The 18,812-nt window shown below is 35.1% G+C and overlaps 1 protein-coding gene and 1 pseudogene across 1 annotated transcript; one reads left to right on the top strand and one right to left on the bottom strand.

Moving 5' to 3' along the window:
* The first annotated feature begins 4,115 nt into the window (after positions 1 to 4,115).
* Positions 4,116 to 11,005, top strand: LOC140873422 (protein S-acyltransferase 24-like). Its single transcript, XM_073276520.1, has 13 exons — positions 4,116 to 4,538; positions 5,267 to 5,407; positions 5,983 to 6,095; positions 7,040 to 7,119; positions 7,219 to 7,382; positions 7,687 to 7,825; positions 7,915 to 8,014; positions 8,731 to 8,788; positions 8,925 to 9,002; positions 9,105 to 9,203; positions 9,517 to 9,595; positions 9,705 to 9,853; positions 10,304 to 11,005. Exons 1-13 carry the CDS (start codon positions 4,275 to 4,277, stop codon positions 10,721 to 10,723), a joined length of 1,884 nt encoding a protein of 627 aa, XP_073132621.1. The 5' UTR covers positions 4,116 to 4,274; the 3' UTR covers positions 10,724 to 11,005.
* A 533-nt stretch (positions 11,006 to 11,538) lies between these two features.
* On the bottom strand, positions 11,539 to 15,941 carry LOC140873420 (protein PHOX1-like; annotated as a pseudogene).
* Positions 15,942 to 18,812: the final 2,871 nt, after the last annotated feature.

Raw genomic sequence — 18,812 nt, 5'->3', positions numbered from 1 at the left:
TAGATCCTTTACATAAAAATAAGGGTAAAAAGCAATTTTATCCATCTCTGAATGTACTCTGAGCTGACTTAATTGAGTGAATTATACTTTTTCGGCTCGTTAGTAAGGCGATGCCTTGCCTTGCCTTCCCTTACTAATGTGGAACCAGTTCCCAATGATATTGGTACGTCGCCGCGTCAATCTCGATAGTTTGACCTAATCTTCAAGTAGGACCCCCTCTGTCCCACACATCTAACCAGCTCACGTGGTTCACCGGTTCCACCGAAAACTTTCATTTGTTGAAGCGGAGCATAGTGCGCTTTAGGGGCCGAGCGACAACTCCTCTACTTGAGAGTTCAATTAAAAAATGATTATAGCTAGCCTCCAACTCTGCCTTACGATTCTTTTTGGATAATTCGTCCGACTAAAGATGTTGAATATATGTGAAAGACTATTTATCTCAATAAAAACGTGCAATCCAATATGTGAAGTGGCGAAAACGAAATGGTATCATCGAGGAGAATGGTGAAGTGAACACCTGAAAATATTGGAGAACCATCATTTTGTTTTCATTTGTTTCGTTATCAGATGTGGAATCTGCAAGGTTTAGTTTTAACATATGTATTGTGCTGATTTTAATACGGTAATGATTGCTGCAATAATTATTTTATCGTTTAATGTAATATAGGTATCTTGCGAGATGATCTTACATATTTTTTTATGAGACGGGACAACCCTATCTATATTTACAATAAAAAATTAATATTTTTATCATATAAATTAATATTTTTTCATGGTGACTCAAATAAAATATTGTCTCACAAAATTGACACTTAAAATCGTCTCACATGAGTTTTTGTTTATCTTATTTGTTCGTGATGTATGATTTCTTGCACTTTAAACCATTGGATTTCATCTTCCAACATACCATTGCCGATGCTTTAAAGTGATGTACTTTTCTCATTCGAGGCGGACTTCCGATCCTTCAAAATAAGGACAAATAACATTTACTCCTATATGAAAATCCAAAAAACATAAAAGGTTGATTACAAAGGTACCATTTGGGAGATCTTGTAGTTCCTACGAGGTGGAGATGATAGGCTATGGCTTTCTTTTCTTTTTATTTTAAACGATCATTTTCGAACAATTCATCCAACCCCAAGGATAATTATAATGTTTGTGAAATAGTATTTTTCTCTAAAACGAACACTCGATTGTGTTAAGTATAAAAAGAAAGAATGTCATAATCGGAGTTTTTCAGTTTAAGACATTTCTCGAGCCAAAAATGCATAGAAGGATGTCATATTTTTACAAGCATTTCCAATGAGAATCAGATTCGCATGAAAGATATAACACAAAATTTAACAATTCGAGAAGCAAATTTTGAACTCGAAAAATTTGCAAAATTTTAGATGCCAAATTTCCCCTTTTTCACCGAATAAAATATCGCAAGAAGTTATAGCAAGACGACAAAAAAATTTCTCTACACAATTTAAGCTAGTCATGATTAAAAGGCAAATCATGTTTAAATGCTTAATTAAGCACGTGTTAGGTTAAAAAAACAATAATATGTTGGGTCGATCACTTTAACAAGGGCATAATATCAAACTCGTTCGTCCCTTTTTAATTCCATTGTTCACTAATACTAACTACTACCATACATACATTATTGATTATTTAAAATCTTTTGAGACGTCGAATTTTGAAATTTTATTGGATGATACATATATGGCTTGATGTTACTTAAAACAATCAAAATGAATTTATTCAATTGCACAAATTGGATATATATTTTTTTTTCGAATTAAGAAAAATTTTAAAAATATTATTTTATGTTTTTCAACTATCGGAGGAAAATTTATGACTGCCTATCCAAATGTTAACATTTGAATCAAATTGATCATAATAAAATCATAACATCCAATTATGATATGGGGAGAAATAGGGAACACCTAGAAAATGTCATTTTGTTTTTCACTTGGTTTCCAATATACCAAATGTAGAATTTGCAAAGATTCGATTGCAACCTATATATGCATATTAATGTATTGTGTTAATTTTAAAACGGTAATGATTGTAGCAATGATTATTTTATCATAAAATGTGATTATTATTTATCCATGATATGAAATTTGCTACACTTCAAACAATTGAATTTCATCTTCAAACATTGATACAAGTGTCGATGACTTTAAAGCAAGTCACACTATGAAAATTCAAAAAAATCGCATAACCTCTGTTTGAAATTAACGATCTATTAAAATCTTAGGTATTAAAAATGATTGCAAATGGGATAAATGCGCCTGATTTTTAAAAACATGTGATTGAAAAAAACATTTAATTTTCAACTGATAAATTAAATTCCTTTCAAAATAGCTATAGTCCTCAATTCCTCATCACATCTTGGATTTTTCTACAAAAATATTATTATTATTTTTAAAAAAAAACCATAATAATAAGGTCTCCAAAAACAATTTCATTGACGTTTTCTTGTGGTGGTCTTCAAACCCACTTTCGGTCCGCACTTCAAAAACAATCCTTTCTTATAACAAGAAGCTATGAGTAATATATTTATATAATATATTCCATAAAATAAATTGCATATATAATAATCATCATCAATAAAAACTTGGCCTTACTGCTCATTCATAATTTATACAATGCACATGATTTTTTTAAATTCAATTCTAATTTTCAAATAATATTAACTATAAAACAATCAAATAAATCAGCTCGTTTTGAATTCAAAAGTTTATGAATTTAAATTTGAACCAAAGTTATTTAAAATTCGTCTCCTTTAAATTCATAGTTAAAGTTGAAAAAAAAATTCCCATAAAAACAGAACACTAAAAAAATAATTCAAAACTCAGGCCCCGTTTGGTTTCAAAAGCTAGGCCAAAAAACACTTTTTTAAGTGCTTTTCAATTAACAAGGTGTTTGGTTGATCAAAAAAATGCTTAAATAAGAACTTTTTTAAGTCAAAATTAGAACTTTTTTAAAAGCCATAAATTGTAGCTTTTAAAAACACTTATTTTAAAAAAGGCTCTCAACCAACCACCAAATTTGAAAAAAAAAGGTGTATCATTTATATTTCTCATCTCTCTTTAAAAGTGATACCCTACGAGTATGTCCATCATATGCTTGAGCCCAATGGAGGCCCATAAACCAAGGACTAAGGCTCAGCCCTCAGGTCCAGCTCTTAAGTGATGAGATTGGCCCATGAGAATAGGTGGTGGAGGCGAGTCAGGTTGGAGTTGGAGTTGTAGTCAAGGGAGATGACAAATGAGAAGATGGGCTAAAAGGTGTGCTAAGGAGTTAGAGATGAGCTTGGGACTTGGAAATCCAAGGATGAGCTTGGGAGTTCGGAATCCAAGGATGAGCCTAGGAGTTGAAGATTACACTGGTGGAGGCCGAGAGTAACTAGGGTAGAGCATATCGGTGGGTGAGCCCTCAGCCTAAGATTCGTCTAAAAAACGAGACCCCTTAGCTTCAGCCTCGCCTCAAGGGCGAGGTCACACTTTGAACCGTCTCGAAAGGGCGAGTATCGGATGAACAAGCGCGTGAATCTCACTCACGTGGTCCCCTACGGAATATGTGTGGCCGCCTTCCTTCTCCATAAAAATACCGGATTTACTCACTTCATTTGCAACTCATTACTTTTTTTTCGAGGGGTGCTCAAGCTCTCCTCTTCACTTATTTATTTTTATACTCTGACTTGAGCGTCAGAGGGGCTACGCCGGGACACCCTCCCGGCCCCCTCTGACACTCTTTGCTTGATTTCAGGTTTCTAAACTTGAAACTTTGAGTTTAGATTGAACTCGAACCTTGGATTAGACCCTCCAATTTTGATGAGTACAAAAAAAAAAAAATGAAATCTGGTTCATCTCTCAATCTCGAGACCAATCATAATTCTCATCATCGAATAGCTAAAAGAAAATAAGACTTTTACTGTTTTCGAATTAGTGAAATGACTTAATGTATTATCAAATAATCACATGTTCCATTATTTTTATCAATACTTTCTCAGTTCATTATGCGACAAGGCTTGGCTTATCTAATATTCAACTGAAATGATTTATCGTTATTGTTTTAAAGGGAAAAAAATGTTAAAAAAAAAGAAGAAAATCTGGCCTCTAAGGCCCCTACGGGTACAGCCTAACCTTCCAAGAAAAACCTTATAATTGGCAGAGAAAACCTTATAATAATTGGTCAACAAACGACGCTTTAACACGCATTGTTGATCATTTCCTTGTATTGAATCCAACCGATTTCCGATTGCGAAACCCGATTTGCATATGGCATCGGAGATCGAGGTGGTGGACGAGGTGGAATCTGGAGATATTTCCTCCAATGGTGGAAAGACGGCGGCGGCGGTTGTTGAAGATGAGAGCTTGAGGAACGACGTGTACACGGCGGCCGCTTATGGTGACATGGAGAAGCTGCAGCGGCTCGTCGAGAGCGAGGGTTGCTCGGTCTCGGAGCCCGATGCCCTAGGTTATTATGCACTTCAATGGGCCGCACTCAATAACCGGACTGCCGCCGCGCAATACATCATAGAGGTATTGGAGGTTTTTTTTTCTTTGGTTTGGTTTGCAGCTATTTCGACCATGTAAATTTTGTTAGTGTTCAATTGGTATCTTGGCATTGGTTCTGCATCATTAGATTGTTGGATATTGTTATTTACAATGAATATTAGGAAATGGATTTGATGAAGTAATGGGTTGACTTTGGCTGGTATAGTGAGTTTGGGAATCTGTTTTCGAGGATGTGAATTGTTTTAGTTATTTGATCGTGAGAAGGGATATACCTTTGACGGAGAGCCTCTGACTGAGACATTTTTAAAATCATGATTCGTCCTTTCTGACTATTTGCACTGATTGCACGAGAGTTTATAATGCATGTGATTGATATTTAGAAACATGTTGAAGTATTGGAGTTAAGTTATTTAACATATCCAACAGATTTTGGTGCATCCAGGAGCTGTGAATCACAAAAGTAAACGCAAGACTTTTGAGTAACAAAGTTGTCACATTTTATTATTTTTCTTCTCTGTGGATCTACACCCCTTAAATTTCAGGACCCCGAAAATATAAGAGGGGGGGTTAATATTGGGGGTGGTGGTTGATGACAAATGTTAATTTCTCAAAATTAGGGCTTGGATTACAAGTTTAATGGAAGAGGAGGACGTGGGTGGTGCAAAATCTTCATTTTTTCCCATTTTCGTTTTGCCTTCTCGTAAATAATAAAGAACCTGGTGTTCTGATAATTTTTGTGGTGTGATCGACAGCATGGAGCTGATATTAATGCACGTGATAATACGGGTCAAACTGCTCTGCACTGGAGTGCTGTTAGGGGTGCAACCCAGGTTGCTGAACTTCTGTTGCAGGAGGGTGCTCGGGTCAATTCAGTTGATTTTAACGGCTATCAGGTATACTTTTAATCTCGTGGTTTTCATCTCAAGTATTTATTGGTTAGTTTGTTTGAATAGTTATTATAAAAGGTTGTTCAGGCATCAAAATATTTGTTACAGGAAGTGTTTGCAACCTAGAAACATTTTGAATTACTTCCATATACAATGTCTTTATCTTTTACTTTTTAGAAAGTGGTCATCAGAAGAATTTAAAATTGCTGACGTGTCGATTATGATGAGAGTCTACAATCGAGAAGTTTTAAGGCGCACTTTCTGCAAATATTCAAGGCGATGGAAACACCAGAACATGTTTTCCAAATCGCGGCGTTGTTTTCCTGAATTTTTAACTACAGTATTCAACTTTCAACCCACTAGCACATGTTTTCCAAATCGAGGCATTGTTTTCCTGAATATTTGACTATTTGAAGTTTGCCTGATTTGTGTGCTAGTGGGTTGAAAGTTGAGTGTTGTATTGGATTTGGTCTTGTTAGTTTGATCCTTTTATCTTATTTATTCTATTTTTCCAAAGAAATTTGTTATTTTCTAGCGTTCAACCTTTTCCTGTGTATTATGTGCACTTCCTGTATTTGCAGACAACACATGTTGCTGCACAATATGGTCAAACTGCTTTTCTTTATCACATAGTCGCTAAGTGGAATGCTGATCCTGATATTCCTGATAATGATGGAAGAAGCCCTTTACACTGGTACTTGACAAATGTAATTGTTATTCTTGTGTTTCAGTAAATACTAAATACTTGATTTGACTGTTTTCTTCCCTTTTATGTAATCTCAGTCATCCAACATTAGATATAATTTGTTCATTGAAACAAGATGTCTGAGAACACCACAATTATTTATGGGGAAGAGTATGTTGCTTGCTACAATTTTGTTCATCCTGGGTTTGATTTCTGTGACCAATGTTCATTATGATTTTGAGCATGCTGCATTGAATTTCTGTTAGTAAAGAAGGTCTATATGCTGTATTTTGTATAACCAACCATCCATATATTCTCTTGTTAATTAACTGTGTATAATAAACTTGAGAAAATTTCGAGAACATAGCTCCACTGCTCAAGTATACCTGTTTGCTTGTTGAAAGTTTAGCATATATTTCCTCTTTTTTTAACTTTTTTATGTTGCAGTTAATTTTAGTTCTAGCATGTTGGTTTCTACACAATCGTTGTTTCTCCTGAACTAGACACTTTAGAAACACAACTAGATGGAACTTGGAGGCATGTTTGGTAACAAATGTACCTAATTACCCCCCTTCAGATTATTAACCTGATTTTGGTTTACTGTCAATCTTAGCTATTGCTTTTATTTTTTTCCTTTGCTTTCTGCTAATGTTATTGTACAGTTTAATTGTGAGCAGTTAATGTTGGATTATATAAGGATTGTGTGGAGTGATGTTCCTAAAGCTGATTTGTAATGTCATTAATCATATCTTAATGTTTCCCTCTCTATATCCGTTGGCGTTAAGATTTATTCGTTAGGTTGAGATGCTAAAATAGCTACATGTAATTATTCTCTAATTCCCAATCTACTTTCACACAAGCTAATGTTAGTGTCTTTTGAATGCGATTGATCTGAATTTTGAGGAATTAATCAATTTTGGACTTCTTAAATTTTTTTTTTGGAACAACTACAGGGCAGCTTACAAGGGCTTTGCAGATTGCATACGGCTTTTGCTATTTCTAAATGCATACAGGGGACGGCAGGACAAAGAAGGTTAGTTGAAATGATTGCTGGTGCAGTTTACGCTTTTTCCATTTTTCTTGTAGTGCGACAAGCACATTATCCTGATTAAAATGATTTTGATGCTTATAGGTTGCACCCCCCTTCACTGGGCTGCCATTAGGGGTAATTTAGAAGCATGCACTGTTTTGGTGCAGGCTGGGAAGAAGGAAGATTTGATGGTTACCGACAATACTGGTCTTACACCTGCTCAGCTAGCCGCTGATAAGAATCATAGACAAGTCGCATTTTTCCTTGTAGGTATTTCGCAAACTATTTAATGATGTTTAGTTTTGTCAATGCTAATTGTTGAGACATCGATGATGAAATTAAGGATTTTGACTTAGTTCAAAAATTAACTATCTAAATGTAAGATTATTATGAGAATTTTAATCCTTTGGGCATCAGTTCATGAATGTAGTCTATACGGGCAAACAATGTGATTTTTCCTTCTTTTTTCCCCCTTTTACATATTTTATGTTTAAGCTTTAAAACTCGGGATCTCTGTTTTTATGCATGCTGCTGACATATTCTTATCAATTACTTGAATTTGATTTGCAGGGAAATGCTAGAAAGTTATTCGACAAAAAGTGGGATAACAATAGCTTCCTTGGCAAACTTTCAAAATTAGGACTTGCTCCATTACTTTGGTGCATAATCTTTTTAATGCTTGTGACATATATCCACTCGGTTGTTACAGGTAATTCTCCTGATTTGTACTACCACCTGAATGAATCATTGCCCTTTTGCATGTAATTTTTTTTTTTAAAAAAATGTTTGTTTTCACAGCTTCTAATTTGCCAAGATTAACTGCTGGTTTTGGTCTTTTTGCTTGGATGGGTGTATTCTTGGCAACCTCTGGACTGATTCTCTTTTATAGATGTAGCAGGTAACTCTTCAGTTATATTGAATATTTAAACGGCTTCAAAAAAAAAAAAAAAAAAAATTTAAACTTTTCGAGATAGTTTACTAAATATTATTTTATTGCCAATAATCGGTGAAGTAGTTGACATGCGTAATGACATTGTTTGTTCAGTTCGATAATTTGGGCATGGTTGGAAGCTGGTCCATTTTGCTCACCAACTGCAATATTTGATGCAAACAATCATTACTTTCATGATTATATAAACCCTCAAGGATGAAATTATACATATCTTGAACCTTTGTTAGTTTTATCGTTTACCTATAGGTTGACTAGTTTTTGGGCAGTAATTGTTGTGTGTGTTTGTGAAACCTTGAGATCATAAATATATTTTATGTTGGTGCCAAAATAATGATACAATTAATTCGTTGTTTAAGTGGCGCACCCAGCAGCTGTTGATTTTGTTTGGCTATATTTCTTGTTTATCCACGTAAAATTTGAGTCAATATCCTTTTAGTAGTCATGGTATTCATTCTTTTCGATTGAAATTGAATCTTGCATTCTTTGTTTAGATTCAGCTTGCAATTTCCATTTGACTTAACTCTTTTGAGCATTCATGTTTCCTTGATAGTTATTGTTTTCTCTGTCTTACAGCGAAAGACAGTCAAACCTGATCATTCTGATATGTATTATGCACGGGGTTTGTCCAATAGCCTAACTCTGTTTGAACTTTTTTATTGTAGCAAGGATCCCGGGTTTATCAAAATGAATAGACATGATCAAGAAAACATGAAAGATGATGTAAGTTGCCCCATGTTCAGTTTTAATTTCTTTCAAATATCTTCTTGTTCTTTTCTCAAAAAAAAATAAAAAATAAAAATCTTCTTGTTCTCTAAAATTAACAAATATTTGAATAAAACTCATTTTTTTTGGTTAGGAACCTTTGCTGAAGGTTGAGGTAAATAATCCTGCTTTGCTTGCTGGGAATTGGTCACAACTTTGCTCAACTTGCAAGGTACTATTTCTTTCTGACTTCAATGCTGCATACCCCTCCATTAACGAATCCCTGTCTAAATTATTTCTATGCTCTATCATACCTTTTCTTTTTCTTTGTTAGATTGTTCGTCCTCTTCGTGCAAAGCATTGTTCCACCTGTGATCGCTGCGTTGAACAATTTGACCATCATTGCCCATGGGTGTCTAATTGCATTGGCAAGGTGCTTCAACTCTTTCTTAACTCCGTTTAATGCTACTGTTGTTAATACATCTATGAGTTTCTTGTTTGTGGGGTCATATCATATCACAAATCATATTGCCACTCTTTAATGAAATAATTAATGGCGAGATTTTGGGTCATTATCTTTATCGTTTCACTTTATATTCTCATAACCGCTTATGCATAAATGCATTCATTTACATTTCAGATGTAGTTCTGTGCTTGTTAGTCGTTACATGTAATAAGAGAGAGAGAGTGGGAAACAATGTGAAAAATTTACTTGTCGTGACCTTACCCGTTTATTTCTTGAACAGAAAAACAAGTGGGACTTCTTCTTGTTTCTTGTTCTGGAAGTTGTTGCAATGCTGATTACTGGAGCAGTTGCACTTATAAGTAAGATTTGAATTTAAGCTTCTTTTCCCAGTTAGCCTTAATAGATATTATATGTGGCTGTATCTTTTATGGCTTTTTATCCACTTCTAGCATTTTCTTATCATCCCAGGAGTGTTGACTGACCCAACGGCTCCATCTACCTTTGGCGCATGGTTAAGCCATGCTGGTAATCAGCATGTTGCTGCGTTATCATTTTTGGTTGCAGACTTTTTCCTCCTTTCCGGTGTTGCAGTTTTGACTGTTGTACAGGGCTCTCAGGTACACTTCTGGAGTCTGCTTCTGTTTGCTGTTTTGCTTGTCAGTCGTTTTTCTTACGCTGCTTTCTTTCTCCATGCACATCTGCATGGTCGGCATCTTAGTCGTGCACTTTTCAGACTTCAGGATCAACAGCTACATATTGGCTAGTTCATGTCATATGCTGGTCATTTTTCTTTCAGTTGCATGGGGATTGCTTTGATTGCTATTTTGATTTCAATAATTTGTTCTTCGATGTACGAATTTCATATGCATTTTCTCTAATTTCGGCTTTCTTGCATATAAGCATTCACGTTTACTTTATAATAGGATTTTGTATTTCGGCAAATTTCCACGTTCCCTTACCAAATATGCCCTAGGAATGTCAATTCTTTTCTTATAATCTGACAGCAGGTAGTTAATTCTGATACGGTCTATAGTGGACTCCTAAATGATTCACTTTTCTGATATAAGATTGCTCGCAATATTACGACAAATGAAATGGCAAACATGATGCGGTACAGCTACCTAAGAGAACCAGGTGGTAGATTCCGTAACCCCTATGATCATGGCTGTAAGAAGAACTGCACAGATTTCTTGATAAATGGTTACAATGAAGATATCGAGCGCGCTGAAGAATCAATGAATGAATCTGAAGGAATTGGGATGATGCACATGACACGAAATGCCATCCATTCAAATGGATCCATCGATCATGCTAGTCGAACAAATGGAAATGGCCAAGTAGTAATTGATGTGAAGAATACCTCAAATTCGCATCACGGTCATGTCCATTCTTCTCACTGTAGCCATGGCCATAATCACAATAGAAAAACCGATTCGATTCCTTTAGGTTTGGGCGTTGGTTTAGGTCGAAATGCTGCCCATTCTTGAGCAGTTTCGCGATGGAACTTCGTTGTATTAGTTTCGAAAGGTGTCTGGGTGAGAAGGATCAATTTTTACTAGATTATATATTAGAAAAATATGTGATGCCCAGTCTGCAAACGTTGATTTTGGTATCTTTGAAGTTTCTTGTATTTCTTATTTACTTATTGGTACGAGAATGTTGTAAAAGGTGCAATTTATGTGTATTTCCTTCTGTAGTTTCCTATATCTACATAAATACTATGCTGCACTGTGGTTATGTTTGGGAGATAAGAAAAGCACGTTTCTCTATGTTTTTCCTTTTTCGGATTATTCGCTAGAATTTGACAATTTGTAGCTTTTTCACCTTCCATTGAATTTTAAACATCAAAATATGGAATTCTCTTGCGCTTCGCTTAGTACTTTACCTTGTGAGATTATGACACTGTTACTCCATATACAAGACTTGTACGTATTTTTACGTATATTAAGAATGATATTAAAAATAGTTAATGTATTCCACGATGAGGATAGATTAATATAAAATATTAAATATAGAAATTATATTAAATATTTGAGACGAATGAAAAAAAAAATATGATCCGAAATGTGATATTTATTTTTCTATGGACAAAAACATGAAACATTAAACCACATTCTAGTAATCCAATCATACTACCATGGAAGTATTCTGCCTACTGAAAAAATTACTTGGTGTTCGTCTGATGGAATTCAAAACTAGAAAAAAAAAATGAATGAATAAAGAGACAACCTAAGTCCATGATAACATGAAACAAATGATAACCAGCTGCTTCCTTCAATCCATTGACAAATATTAAACCGACTTAAAAACCAAATTACAGTTACATAAATCTCACAGCAAAACACTATCCATACAAGTTCTTCACCAAAAAAGAAAAAGAAAAAGAAAAGTGAAAAACATGTAAAAATTAATTTATAACAAAAACTATATATTTTCATGTTCTCGGAAATTACTGTGATGGGGAGAGATGCTAAGTTGGCGCAGAGATTCGCTCCCTCGAAACTCATCCCATGAAACTTGAAAATTCATATCAGTTGATTGATTTTCCACTGTAGTTCATCACAAAATACCCCACCAGAAGAAGGAAACCTGCAAGGAGATGAATTATCATCTAAACTTTGCGGGTAACGAATAAACAAGAATACAGGAGACTTCCACAAAAACCAAAGTTTGTTATGTTTCATATATATCTAGCTGCATCAGATTCCTCATTCAAAGAATGCATGCTCACGAGTTTTTGTAAAAAAAAAAAAAAAAATGATTTAACAAGCACAATGAATTTAGGTGAAGACAGAAACTCACTTTTGATCCAATTCCCCCTCAAGCTTATAGTTTTATCATCCTTTCAAAGGTAGTCCGAAAGCAGACAATTAATAAGACATCCCACATGGTATGGAGCAAATAAATCTGAAAAACCACATTTCGACTATGACTTAAAACTATAGGGATTTGAACCACGAGATCAATTGATGGATCAATCATCATATAAAGTTTTCCTATATCAGTATATGTTTACTCGTGGCACGATGCCTCAAAGCTCAACATCATGAGCTTAAAATTACCTCGGAACTAACTTTAACGCAACTTATTACCTACTTTAGATTCGGCATCTAAGCTATATATTACAAATAACTGGCAGACATTATTGATCTTTCTAGATCGTTTGAACAAATTTCTCGTTTCCTTAACCAAAGCTGTGGTAAGTCCATGAGATCATATGTCATGTAAGTCTTTAGATAACAGATAACTCAGGTCATTTCAACTATTCTTATAGTTGGGACTTGGGATCCAACAGAAAAAAATTGTTACTATAACATAATGGCCAAATATTTTATCATACTCACCAGATTGCAATAAGCCCAAATTCTTGCCAAGGGATTCTCCGTAGTAGTTACACTTCGATTTCTCCATGATACATCAACTTGAGCAGCTACGCATGTTCAAGGGCATAATAAAGTTTTGAAGCTCTTCTTCGAAGTAGTGGCTCTAATCGGAAACAAGGAATGGTTCTCTGCCACGTTTTAGCTTCATACATCTCATTCCATGCCTGAACAATCTCATCGATATTGAATCCCAAGCCTGAAACCACATTTAGATGTTAGAAGACTTTGAAGTAAAAATTTTAATTCTAAAATATCACACATCCTGAGATGCTAAAGTCTAAGCATCACCTTTCGATGTAGTGTCTATGGAGCAGTGATTCTTTATCATAACAGCAATATCAGTGGGAGAAGCTCCAGCAAGTTCAAATTTTTCGACAGCAACCTCCAAACATTCTTGCCACACAGGAAGTCCTAATTTGAATTCCATAATAGATCTTTCGTAAAGCATGGTACCCCAAAGCACAAATATCTGTGATCTAACATTTGAAGCCTGTTCTGAGGCCTCATTTGCAGAGATATGTTTGAACAAGTTATCCAGTTTCATTTTCTGCAACAGGGTTTCCACTTTCTTCGGCTTGGACAGTTCATTGAGACGGCGTTCTTCCGCATCTTCCCACATCAGCATACCCTTTTCCATGTTTTCCTCGGCATTGTTGTAAAGCTGAAGAACTTCTGTTGAAGGCCACGATTCTAGATCAATATTAGTACCGACTGTATAATACCAAGAAAGTTTGGCCTGCTCAAACTGTTGCTGCCCACAAGCTAGAATAGCTTCATAGAAATTTGGTTTAATTTTCAGTGCCTCTTCATATTTTTTCCCAGCTTCTACGTACTCCTTCTGTGCCCAATCATAAGCACCCTTGATCTGCATAAGAACAGATTCTCTAGAAGAATCCTCAGTAAAATAAACCTTCTTTCTTGCCCTGGACATGTGAACATTACCCCAATTAAACAAAGCCAAAGCTGCCAGCTCTTGGAATGTATCTGCCGCATTGCTGAAAAGGTCTTGAGCCTCTTCACTCGTGATCGCCTCCTCCATAGCTTCAGAATAGAGTTTCATTCCCACCTCATGGAGATCTAGGTAAGCATCAACGTCAAACCCAGCATAGTTCTTGAAGAATCGAGCAAACTCAATGATCCAATCGCTGATACAAGATGACTCACTCCGTAACTCTTTTCTTCTTCCCACATGTCCATTTTCAGTAACATGTTTCGTGTCAAGCTGGGCTTCTGTTTCAAGCCTTTTAACCTTTTGACGCAAGGTATCTTGATCGGGATTAACTTCAACAATATATAGTTTAACAGAACCATGTCCTGAAGCTGCTTCAGCCCACCTCAGTTCTTCTGCCGTGGCAATTGTGACCAGATCACCTTCTTCATCTCTATACTTGACATGAACAGCTTTGGAGCTGGGAAACCGATCAGAAATAATTTCTCTAAGCTTCAGCATGTTGCAGTTGACGGGAATCTGAGCCCATCTTATGTCTTCTCCAAATACCAGTTTCACAGTTCTACTAGGCTCTTCACCCACACCATTACTAATTTTCTCTTCCTCAACGACTAATTTGTCCTCAGCCTTCTTTTCATCCATCCGCTCATCAGACTTCCTCGTCATAACAATGTCATCAGCTTTTCTTTCTCCAGTTTTTCCTTTCATTTCCTTTTTGTCACCTTCTTTCCCATCCCTATTTTCTTTCATCTTGTCATCAACTATCTTTTCCACTACATTGTTGCTTTTCTTTTTCTTAGTCTTCTCTTTGGATGCTTTAATTGGAGGGGAAAGAGGAGGAGGCTCCACATATTCAGGTAAAGGAATCAAGTCTATCGGAATTTCACTTGCTCTTGAGCCTTGTCTCTCTAGTGTGTTTTTCACCCTTTCTGCAATTTCACTTGCCATGATATTATTTTGTTCCGTCTTCAATACCGTCCCAACATCTCTTAGTGCCAAATCTAGCTTATTCAATGCTTCATAACACCGAGCTCTCTTCAAGAGAGCCTTACTGTATTTTGGTGTGACCTCAAGGGCTAAATTGCATTCATGGATCGCCCTTGGATACTCACTAATACCCAACTGCATATAGCAAGCAGCCATATTGCTCCGTAGATAGGATACATCTATATGGTTTCTTGGAAGCAATTTTATGGCTTTCTCATACTTTAACATTGCGCCCTCATAGTCCCTCCTCTGAAACAATATATTGCCATCGTTCTTTAATTCTTGCGACATAGAAATAAATATGGCAGTGTCCTTATCATAAGCTCTTGGACTATTTTCACTAGCTTTACTTTGCCTCAAATTGGATTCCCTGCTTTATCTCCCAATGTTTTCTTGTTTGTTCCTCCATGTTTCCCCATATTAAAATTCAAGATTTCAAACAACCAAAAACTTGAATTCAATATCTAACACTTATCTTACCCCAAAGTTATACGACCTTAGTCCCAATCGATTTTCTAAGAATAATAAGTAGCTTGAAGTTTCCTATTAAAGAAGGATATTAAAACGAAATCAATCTGAAAAAATCTGCAGACTGATTTACCAATCAAATCCAAGCTGTATACTTTAGACCCAGAACCACCTTCAATAACACCTACGCACCAATTTATATCCCAACAACCGAGAAACAAACGAAAGACAAAACCAAATCTTCACCCAGAAAGCTCAGATGAATGCTTCACAATCCCACCAACCTCCAACACAAATACCAAGAAATGAACGATCCCAGCAAAAAATATTTCCCCCCCGTCAAATCCCAATTTAGAAATGGTACAGATAAAGAATAAACCTTAATTCAGCTGCAAGCAAAGATTGAAGATTCCAACCCTTTTCTTCTAAAAGGATACAAAACAAATTGAAATGATTTGATTGGATGGTGCAACTTCCGAAAGGGTCGATCTTCGTCCAAAATATTCCGGGAATTTCCAAGGGAAAAAAATCAAGAATTTGGATTGCAGATGAACGGGAGGAAACCAATGATATTCACCAAGAACAAGCAAACAGCTCTGGAGCTGGCATAAAAACCACAAAAGGTGAAAGGAATCATCAATAATTTATTACATTATAATCCTGTTTATACGCTGGAAAAGAATGAAAAAAAAAGGAGGCCTGCGGCATTTTCTCCCCCCATAAATTACTACAAATCGAAAGTGGGATTCTTGATTTTAAATTTTTGGGGAAATTTCAAGAAAATATTTGGGGTTTCCGTGTATTCCAAGATTGTGGGTGAGTTTCGTTGGCAAACTGTCAGGTTTTGTTTGACTCTCCAAACACTCCTTTCCTTTTCTTAAAGGCCTCGCCAGCTTTTTCAGCTGTCTCTCATCACTTGCCACCTTTTTTTTCATAGGAAACTTGAAGAATAATGAATGAAACTATCAGAATAAATTATATAGAATAAATTCTTTTTTTTTTTTTTGAAATGAATTATATGGAATAACTACTTGCATGTAATGATTCCATTTATAAATTATACATGGAGATTACTGCACCTACCATCAAAGTCTTAACACAAAAACTTGTAATAAGAATCAATTTTGTGAGTTTAAATTTCTAATTCGAAATTCATAAAAAAATATTATTTTTTTATGTTTAAAGTATTACTTTTCGTTCAATATATAATACGAGTCGATCCGTATTATATATATATTTACCGTGAGGCAGATTTATTTTTTAATCCGATTCATAAAAATTTATTTATTTTTATGCCTAAAAATTTATTACTTTGTACTCCGGATATGTATCGGTTTAACCCGTCTCACAAATATAAATCCGTGAAATCGCCTTACATGATACATAGTTAGAGTCTAAAAGACATAAAATCTCTTTAAAAAATTATTGGTAGATTAATACGTTTTTATATTTTTTTAAAAAAATCAAACATATTTTACCTTAATAAAAACTCGACACATATAATCCCTATGATAATTGATAAGAGGTTTTGTGCCTGATTTGAACAAAAAAAAAAAAAAAAAAAAACTAAACTAAAATGTTAATAATTTTGATGTTATTTTGTTTTGTTTTTATTTTTTTTACGAAAGATGTTGGTGCAATTAGCTCATCCACGACACATGATTTAAAAAAAAAACCCCTTGATTTTCTCATTTTCGGAATTCAATGATTTTGAATTCTTTTGATTTTTATTATATTAAATTAAGATTACATTTGAAAATGAATTTTTTTTATACTACACATACCAAATATTATTATTTTGACAATAAAAGTTAGACACTATATTTGTTTTTTTTTTTTTAAAAAAATATTTTCAAAATTCAATTTTTAATTGGTAAATAAACAATTATAGGAAGGGTAACACTCCTGTGCAACTGTTTCACGGATCTAATCCGTGAAACGGGTCAGTCCATTTATAATTCAAATAACCCGTAAGTCTATTCGGATCTTCAGAATATTAGGAATTTTCACTCCGCGTCACTTCCCGAATTCCGCCGCCTTGCTTGAAGAGAAGAAAGGTAATCTTCGTTCTCAGTTTTTTTCCTCTCGCAACTTAATCTCTCTTTCATTTCAATTTTTCTTCACTATCATGTTTAAATCTTCCACGCGCAAGATTTCTAGTTTCATCACTAATTTTCGTACAAAATTAGGGTTCTTAATTTTAAAATTCGGCATTGAGGACTTGGGACTCGAAAGCCTCTCAGATCCACTGATTCAAAGTCGAGGTATGTGTTTTCATGACATCAATCCTCAATTATTTAGAACTCTCTAGCGATGTTAAGAGTTGTTTCTTGTACTTGGGACTTTTCCCAGAGGATTACTCCGTTGAACGTGGTAGGCTCATACGCCTTTGGGTGGCCGAACGATTCGTGACAGGAACAGATAGCAGCACTGCAGAGGAGGTGGCAGAGGATTATCTCCGCCAACTGATTCACAGGAACTTGGTTCATGTTTCCAACTGGGATTTCGATGGCCGGCCTAGAAACTGTCGTGTGCTAAGCCTCGTGCTGACATTTATCGTTCACAAGTGCAAAGAAGAGGTCTTTGCATCGATTTTCCCACGAGAAAATACGAGTGTAGACGAAGAAACTCACGTCATCAGACGCCTATCTGTTCATTTTCTTGTTCAGGTGTTTTAACATTCTCCCTTTATTGTTGCGGACGATATATGATAATGGAAACGATTTCTAACACCCACTTCTCATGTTTTTGTTCAGGTGTGGTACCATACCGGCCGTTCACCTTGGTAACAATTTTCGAGATTGCGAGTTGCTACGAGTCTTAGACTTGCAAGGTGCCCCTCTTACTGAATTTCCCGAACAAATCACCAACCTCATCCTTCTAAGGTATCTTAGTTTGAGGGAGTAACACTCCTGTGCAACTGTTTCACGGATCTAATCCGTGAAGTGTTTAGAATTTTAAAGATTGAAGTTGAGCATAAAGATTGAAGTGGTTCGTTCAATGCCACTCTTGGAGTAGTTCTTTACATTGAAATCTTCACATTTTGTTGAAGTGTTTAGAATTTTAAATTTGATTTTTTAATGTGTCAGCGAACTCAAAAATCAATTTCGATATTCAATTCCTTATTTCCTTCTATGATTATGAAGGTAGTAGCACTTCCTAGTGTTTAGATATGTCATAGTCAGATACTTTAAATCCTCTATTCTTTTTGGCTGGTCATTATTATTATTCTTTTTTTTACTGTTAAAAATGATTGAAAATTTCCTAGGCTGCTGCAAGTATGAGAGAGAAAAAGAAAGCTCAAAAACAGAGGGCTATTTCGCTGCAGATTATTGACGGAACTTCTGGCAAGCCTGCTGAAAAAATTAAGAAGGGAAAGGAGAAAAATATAGAAGAACAGCTTGACAATGTTGAAGCAGAAAAAGAGACGAACAAGGAAATATGGTTAGTCTTTTCTTATATAATTTCATATTAGTTTTTCTGTGAAGTGTGTTACTTTTGTGATTAAAAGTATTAGTTTTTTCTGTTAAACACTCTTTTTACTAAAGTGTGCTAATTTGAAAGAAAAAAAAATTATTGTAGATATGTTTGTATTGCCATGATCCCTATGCATGATGAAAATGAATAACAAGTTCTTTGGGATGGATAAATGTTTTGTGATGATATTTGGAATAAATAATTTGTATCTTTTTCAGTTAATTGAATAATTGGATAAAAATTGTTTGCTGTTATCTTGGAAACAATTTGAAAAATGCATTATTTGTCAGGTGTAGTTTTTCTGCTCGAAAG

Source organism: Henckelia pumila, unplaced genomic scaffold (assembly GCF_033568475.1).
Source record: "Henckelia pumila isolate YLH828 unplaced genomic scaffold, ASM3356847v2 CTG_550, whole genome shotgun sequence".
NCBI classification, from domain to species: Eukaryota; Viridiplantae; Streptophyta; class Magnoliopsida; order Lamiales; family Gesneriaceae; genus Henckelia; species Henckelia pumila.
This window is presented reverse-complemented; position numbering and strand designations above follow the sequence as displayed.